General features: G+C 37.8%; 1 protein-coding gene across 1 annotated transcript; it reads left to right on the top strand.

Moving 5' to 3' along the window:
* Positions 1–893: 893 nt before the first annotated feature.
* ift46 (intraflagellar transport 46 homolog (Chlamydomonas)) lies at positions 894–7,652 on the top strand. The gene is made up of 12 exons (XM_056240209.1): positions 894–973; positions 1,493–1,586; positions 1,666–1,742; positions 1,823–1,974; positions 2,237–2,311; positions 5,041–5,134; positions 5,221–5,349; positions 5,448–5,566; positions 6,076–6,142; positions 6,225–6,285; positions 6,370–6,455; positions 7,375–7,652. The coding sequence occupies exons 1-12, from the start codon at positions 950–952 to the stop codon at positions 7,465–7,467; spliced, it is 1,071 nt and encodes a 356-aa protein (XP_056096184.1). The 5' UTR covers positions 894–949; the 3' UTR covers positions 7,468–7,652.
* Positions 7,653–8,199: the final 547 nt, after the last annotated feature.

The raw sequence follows: 8,199 nt of genomic DNA, 5'->3' as shown, positions 1-8,199 counted from the left end.
TGGGGGGTTAGAAGTAATATGCTACGTTAAACAGCTGAACCAGCCAGAAAAGAGGCAACCACATCCTGTTCACAAGAGCTGATCCATGGCACGGCTGTAACTGCTGTATGTCTGAATTTATTCAACTCTGATTATTATTTTCAAAACCAAATCACATTTTTGCAACTAGAACCTGTTTCACCCGCAAAAGCACCATGGCTTGATATGTCGAAACAGGATAAACTTTGGGAATGCTGTCCCCTAGCTAGTGAAGAGTTCCCCTATCATCAGCATTGTTGATGGTTGATATATTTTTAGTATGTTTATGAAACCAATGACCGTTTTCTGAAGCTCTGCTTAATTCTGTGTCTCAAATCACGAATCTCAGCCATTTTCATTGTCGGTGTTACAGACAAAAACAAGCATGAAGAGAATAGGTCATTGAAATAGTAAATGTTATGTCCTCCTAGCTACAGTGCTAATGCTTTTTAGTTTTTCTGTTCTTTTCCCCAGTGCATTTGTTTAATTATTGCATTTTCTCAACATTATTTTGGAAGGATTTAGAATCTAATATTAACAGAAATTTGTCTAGTTGATGTTTCTTTTCATTCAGAGTGGCATTATGCAATTATATATTTTATTTGGCAAATGCAATAACGTTACACAAAAAGTGGGCTCGTCGCAAACCAAATTTCCTATATTTTATAAATGACTATTTAAATTGATCTTTTGGAACAAACTAAAAACAAAACGCGCTGAAAACATGTAATGTTTGAAAAACACTGAAATTGATGTTATTATTCTGGCAGCTAAAGTTGTTAATAATGCGACTCTTCTTCTGGCATAGAAATAAAATGCGTCTAAAATCTGATAAAAATAGACCAGTGCGTCTGACAAACTGATGTTTCACGCACTTCCGCTGAACATCTCGCGAGAACAAGTTTCCTTGGCAACAATACACGGTGTTTTAATGGAGAGGTCTGAGCGACAAAAGGTTTGTTATTGTAGCGCAAATCTCATTAATTTAGTCGTTGATACCATAGTACATTATGTAAGAATGTATACAACATGCTATTGCGATTTATTTTTTGCCTCAAAAATGAGACGGACACTGAATCAATGTTAGCGCGAGAGTTAAACCCTGAGCTGCAGTAAAACATTGTTATTCCAGAATGTTTGTCACACATTTTCTCTAAATATTTCACCACATGTCATGAAGTTACGAAATAGTTGCTTCCTAAAACTACCATAAATCTCATCATAAGCGAAACAGCCAAGCCCGCTGGAAAAGCCTAGCCTACTTCATAGGCTCTAACGTTATCTCTAAACGAGATATGCTGCCTAACGTTACCTAGACTAGACAGCATTTTTAGTGCATCATAGAAGTGTTCTGAGTCAGCAGCTTTTTGTGTATCATTATGTCTCTTCAAAATTAAGTCTGGGGAGGCAGCTCTATAGGTTCCTAGAGACCCAGTTTTAGTACAAACTAAAGTTCAAATAACTCTTCAATCAGTTTCAACTCACAACCAACCAGCCATTCGACGAGAGTTTTGACGTGAACGCAGACGAGGCCGCCAGCGTTCACACACCATCCCCACGACAGAGAGGTGACGCATCTAAACCACTTTTATTAACCACTTTATATTTTGCCTTCCCATTCACCAACTGTTTTTTTCCTCATGCCAGTTTCCAGGAGGGCAGGCAGGCAGAAGCTCAGCGCCATGGCCAGTTATGCTGGTGAGAAACTAGAAGAGGACACTAAAGTAAGATTAAAGTTAACTGGCTCATTTTCATGAATGCTTAAAATGAGGTTTTATTGACCTGACCTTTCATCTGACCGCAGAGAAAGAAAGAGCCGCCACCTGGTGCTCACGGTACTATCGAGAATGATGAGGAGGAGGAAGAAGAAGAAGATGATGATGATGATGACGATGATGATTCTGATGACACAGAGTCTGATGAGGAGGAAGGGGAGCCTGGATCTGCTCCAGAAGGGTAGAGCCGTAAACCTGCACACAGTCTACTGCCCGGCATTAATGTTTCATTTACTTTTAGCTAATGAGAAAATATATCAAGGGGAAATATACAGATAGGCCAAAATCAGATATACAGTAAGGAAGTGGGCTAGCTGTGCGTAAGAAGATGCAAATGTAAAATTTCAGTTTAACAAAAGTACTAAAAGCAAGTTACAGTATTTACTCAAAACAACAAGCTATTTTATTTTAAAATAATGGTGTGTGTGTGTGACTCCTCACAGTGCATATGACCCTGCCGATTATGAACATCTTCCTGTCACAGCCGAGATCAAAGAGCTATTTCAGTACATCACTCGGTGAGCATGCAACAACTTCAAACCACTTGATTTGGAACTGCACACGAAACACACGGACATACAAAATGAAGAGAAAGAAATTGGCAGAGAGAAACTGACCCTTAACCCTCTTACACTGCAAATGAATGTTTCTTTAACTAGCACTTTTGGCCCTGTGGACATTAAAAAGAAAAACAAACTCTAAACACAAAATCCCAGCTAAACAATGTCTAACAGTGAATATACATGCAACACAGGAGCATTCTTGTATTTATTTTTCTAGACTTCCATGAAGATCTCAAAATATGTATTGTTTGATGGCATTCTCTGGTGGAAATGATGATGACAATTACAGTTTTGTTTTTAATAAAATGACAAACTCTTTTTCTTTACCTGGGCTAATTAAACACAATAAAATATTATTTTCACACTTTTTAATTTGATAAAATAATAGCTTGATTGGAAATGATTCACAGTGACTATGTATATAAATTATAATGAACTATAATATAAATACAGTAGGGGTGTAACCCCGGTGTCCTGGCCATATTCCACCCATTGGCCCCTGCCAATCATGGCCTCCTAATAATCCCCATCCACTGAATTGGCTCGATCACTCTCTCTCCTCTCCAACTATAGCTGGTGTGTGGTGAGCGCACTGGCGCCGTTGTACTGTGGCTGCCGTCGCATCATCCAAGTGGATGCTGCACACTGGTGCTGGTTGAGGAGAGAACCCCTGATATGATTGTAAAGCGCTTTGGGTGTACAGTAGTACATATGAAAGCGCTATATAAATGCCTCATTCATTCATTCATTCATTCATTAATATAATTAAGAATTTTAAATAATCTAATAATAATGTTTTTATGTGACTCATAAGTAATGAAAGAAATGGCAAACTTATTTTCTTTAGCTGGGCTAATAAAACACATTGAAATAATATTTTCAAACTTTTTAATTTGATAAAATTACAGCTTTATTGGAATTGATGCACAGGGAATGTTATTTATGTTGCTTATTTATAATTTATTGATGTTACTTTAATATAGTTGTTTATAAAATATAATTAATTATAATATACATACAATTACACTCACCTAAAGGATTATTAGGAACACCATACTAATACTGTTTGACCCCCTTTCGCCTTCAGAACTGCCTTAATTCTACGTGGCATTGATTCAACAAGGTGCTGAAAGCATTCTTTAGAAATGTTGGCCCATATTGATAGGATAGCATCTTGCTGTTGATGGAGATTTGTGGGATGCACATCCAGGGCACGAAGCTCCCGTTCCACCACATCCCAAAGATGCTCTATTGGGTTGAAATCTGGTGACTGTGGGGGCCATTTTAGTACAGTGAACTCATTGTCATGTTCAAGAAACCAATTTGAAATGATTCAAGCTTTGTGACATGGTGCATTATCCTGCTGGAAGTAGCCATCAGAGGATGGGTACATGGTGGCCATAAAGGGATGGACATGGTCAGAAACAATGCTCAGCTTGGCCGTGGCATTTAAACGATGCCCAATTGGCACTAAGGGGCCTAAAGTGTGCCAAGAAAACATCCCCCACACCATTACACCACCACCACCAGCCTGCACAGTGGTAACAAGGCATGATGGATCCATGTTCTCATTCTGTTTACGCCAAATTCTGACTCTACCATCTGAATGTCTCAACAGAAATCGAGACTCATCAGACCAGGCAACATTTTTCCAGTCTTCAACTGTCCAATTTTGGTGAGCTCTTGCAAATTGTAGCCTCTTTTTCCTATTTGTAGTGGAGATGAGTGGTACCCGGTGGGGTCTTCTGCTGTTGTAGCCCCTCCGCCTCAAGGTTGTGCGTGTTGTGGCTTTACAAATGCTTTGCTGCATACCTCGGTTGTAACGAGTGGTTATTTCAGTCAAAGTTGCTCTTCTATCAGCTTGAATCAGTCGGCCCATTCTCCTCTGACCTCTAGCATCAAGGCATTTTCGCCCACAGGACTGCCGCATACTGGATGTTTTTCCCTTTTCACACCATTCTTTGTAAACCCTAGAAATGGTTGTGCGTGAAAATCCCAGTAACTGAGCAGATTGTGAAATACTCAGACCGGCCCGTCTGGCACCAACAACCATGCCACGCTCAAAATTGCTTAAATCACCTTTCTTTCCCATTCTAAAATTCAGTTTGGAGTTCAGGAGATTGTCTTGACCAGGACCACACCCCTAAATGCATTGAAGCAACTGCCATTTGATTGGTTGATTAGATAATTGCATTAATGAGAAATTGAACAGGTGTTCCTAATAATCCTTTAGGTGAGTGTATATTATATAGACATATAATTACAAATTTGAATATATATATATATATATAATTTTTTTTTATTTTTTATAATACAATAATAATAATAATAATAATGTTTTAATTTGACCTTCATAACAAAATGAAAGAAATGGCAATCTTCTTTTGTTTTGCCTGGGCTAATTAAAATAATATTTGCACATTTTTTAATTTGATAAAATTACAGCTTGATGCACAGTAAATGATATTTAGTTAACTTCAAAAGAATAGTATAAAATACAATTAATTATATATACTATATGTAATATTCAAATAATACACAATAATAATGTGACCTTAATGTGATAATAATGTGACAAAAAGAAAAACAAACAAACAATGCTTGTAGTTGAAGAAGCACACTTATTTGAGTTGTCGATATCTCATGGATTCTTACTGGTATTATTGAATGACTGTTTCCTTCAGATACACTCCTCAGACGATAGAGCTTGACCACAAACTGAAGCCCTTTATTCCTGATTTTATCCCAGCTGTGGGGGACATTGATGCTTTCCTCAAAGTGAGTGAACATTCAGGTGTGGTTCTGGTTTGAAAGTGTCAACTGACAATTTCTTTATATGCTTTTTTACTATTTGCATTCTGCAGGTACCACGGGCGGATGGAAAGGCTGACAATCTGGGTCTCCTCGTTCTAGATGAGCCATGCGTTAAACAGTCAGACCCAACAGTGCTGTCCTTGTGGCTGTCAGAGAACAGCAAACAACACAATGTCGCTGTGAGTCCACACACGCACACTAGAAGACTATTTAAAGAGCTTTGATGGTTGTGGCCTGGCAAGTTTAAATGAGAATGTGATGCACATGTCTTTCACAGGAAGTGAAAGTTAAGAGCATCGAAAACCCAGAGAAAAACCCCAAAGCCATAGACAACTGGATCGAGAGCATCACTGAGCTGCACCGGTCCAAACCTCCAGCTACCGTACACTACACGAGGCAAGAACTGACATGAGTCAACCACGAACACTATAGAGAGCAGAACATCTGATATTTTGTAACCAGTGTGGTGGAAATCCCCCTATGACTTAAGCTAAATGACACCTGCTTCATTTCCTCCGAATCTGCCCTTTATGAACACTCTCACTTGGAAATGAAAATAAGATCTCTAGTGCTCCACTAAACACAATCACTTGAGAATGGAAGTAAGCTCCCTAGAGTCTAGTCTGCTGCGTTTGAATGTGCTTTAATCATGGCCTGGAGAATCTCGGACCAATTTCAGAGAATCCACCCCCAAAAAAAGTATTTATAGAATAGGAGCATGAAAAATATACTTTTTCAACAATATGATTGGTTCTTCATATGTATAATTCTCTGTTACTAGGTAAAAGCTAATTTGGACACATATGCAGACACACTTTGGCATATACATGTTAATCATGAAAGAAAAGGAAATGTAAGTTATGATTAATTAATGTCCTTGACACCAGTCTTGTATATTTCTTCAGACCCATGCCAGACATCGACAGCCTGATGCAAGAGTGGCCAGCTGAATTTGAGGAGCTTTTGGGGAAGGTTAGCTTTTGAATAAATAATGTTCTGCTATATGATCCTTCATCAAACCGTGTTCCTCTTCACTTTCTGGTCTGTTCACCAGGTGAATCTCCCCACAGCAGACATTGACTGTGATTTGGCAGATTATGTTGACATTATTTGTGGTAAGTTGGTCCATTGCATGTTTCTTGCATTCTCATCTTTGATGCTTTTGTTGGTTATTGTAATGACTGTTCGTGTACCCTCAGGAATCCTGGACATCCCTGTGTACAAGAACCGAATTCACTCACTTCACGTCCTGTTCACACTCTACTCTGAATTCAAAAACTCACAGGTTAGTTTTATATGCTCTACAATATTATAGGGTTAGTTAATTACTCACCCTCCTGTCGTTCCAAACCCATAAGACTTTCGTTCATCTTCGTAACACAAATGAAGATCTTTTTGATGAAATCTTCATCAAATCTTTCTTTCCCTCCATTGACAGCTTCGCGATCAAAAATTGATCAAAAATCAATTTGATGCTTCAAAAAGTTCATAAAGAGATCGTAAAACTAATCCACATGAATTTAGTGGTTTAGTCCACATTTTCTGAAGAGACTCGATCGCTTTATATGATGAACAGATTGAATTTAGGCTTTTATTCACATAAACATTGATCAACTCACACATCAGTTGTGGTAAACGGAAGCTCAAGCATGTTCGCTTGATGTGTGAGAACCAATGAGGTTCTCACGATGTGTTACGCAGCACATTTGAGTTTCAGCGAGAACCAATGAGGTTCATTCTCGTGTTCTTGTTCCTTCAGAAAATTTGGACTAAACCGCTCAATTCATATGGATTAGTTTTACAATCTTTTTATGAACTTTTTGAAGCGTCAAATTGGTTGTTGCGTAGCTGTCTATGGAGGAACAGAAAACTCTCAGATTGTATCAAAAATATCTTCATTTGTGTTCCGAAGATGAATGACATGAGGGTTTTCATTTTTGGGTGAACTATCCCTTTAAATAAAATGTTAAATATAGGCTACCCATCACAATCTGCAAATATTTATTTATTTGTATTTTTTTTGCATTATGCAGTATTTTTGTGAAAACACAAGATTTTGAATGTTTAATTTGTGTGTGTGTGTGTGTGTGTGTGTGTGTGTGTGTGTGTGTGTGTGTGTGTGTGTGTGTGTGTGTTTAATGGTTGCTGCATCTTTTTTGGGAGGTTGTACTTTTGATAACCTAATTTTTTCCCCCTGTGACCAGCACTTTAAATCTGTTGCGGAGGGCCAGAAGTCTGACACACCGCCTGCTTCACGTACAGCTACTGCTGAATTAGAAAGACTCACTTTGGATTGAAGTCTCCATCATGGCCTATTTTATTACATCCTGTTTTGTTCTAAGCTGCCATGTGACCAACTGAGTTCTGTTATGTGCTATTTTATTTATTACACTATGAATTCTTCATATGATTGTGTTCTCACAACAGGGTTGTGATGCTATAATCACTACAATTGCATTTTAATAAAACTTATTTCCTCAAACTTCAGACTGGAAATGTGTCTTCAAAATAATCAAATCTACACCATTGCCTAATTATTTGTCTTTTCTTGTTAAAGGGTAACATCAGTGAGCTGACTAGAGTATGATGGGTTTTCTTTTTGAGCTCACTTCCTCATATTACCGTAATAGATGTTTTCAATCACTTTACACACTAACAGCTGATCCAAACTCAGTAAAGGACAGGGCATATACTGTTAAATAACAGAAAGTACAGTTATTTACTGTAAATATCCCATAAAAGTAATACTGAATTAAACCAAATCAACACTAAACACTAGTCATCTGGAGATTTAACAAAGCAGGATGACATCTTAACCATTTATATATATATATATATATATATATATAATTACATTTGAATGATAAACTGAATCATAGCAAGTTTGTCCTTTACGAGTTATTGGTCCGATATACTGCGTTAAAAGTACATGAAGCGTACATCTACTAGATAATCTGAATCAGAGCCGCTCTGCTTTCTTCCTTGTTCCACCCACTTTTGTTTTCCTGTTGTGGTTTACTGTGACTATT

The sequence above is a fragment of the Rhinichthys klamathensis genome, unplaced genomic scaffold (assembly GCF_029890125.1).
Source record: "Rhinichthys klamathensis goyatoka isolate OS25496 unplaced genomic scaffold, OSU_Roscu_1.1 h1tg000585l_1, whole genome shotgun sequence".
NCBI lineage: Eukaryota > Metazoa > Chordata > Actinopteri > Cypriniformes > Leuciscidae > Rhinichthys > Rhinichthys klamathensis.
This window is presented reverse-complemented; position numbering and strand designations above follow the sequence as displayed.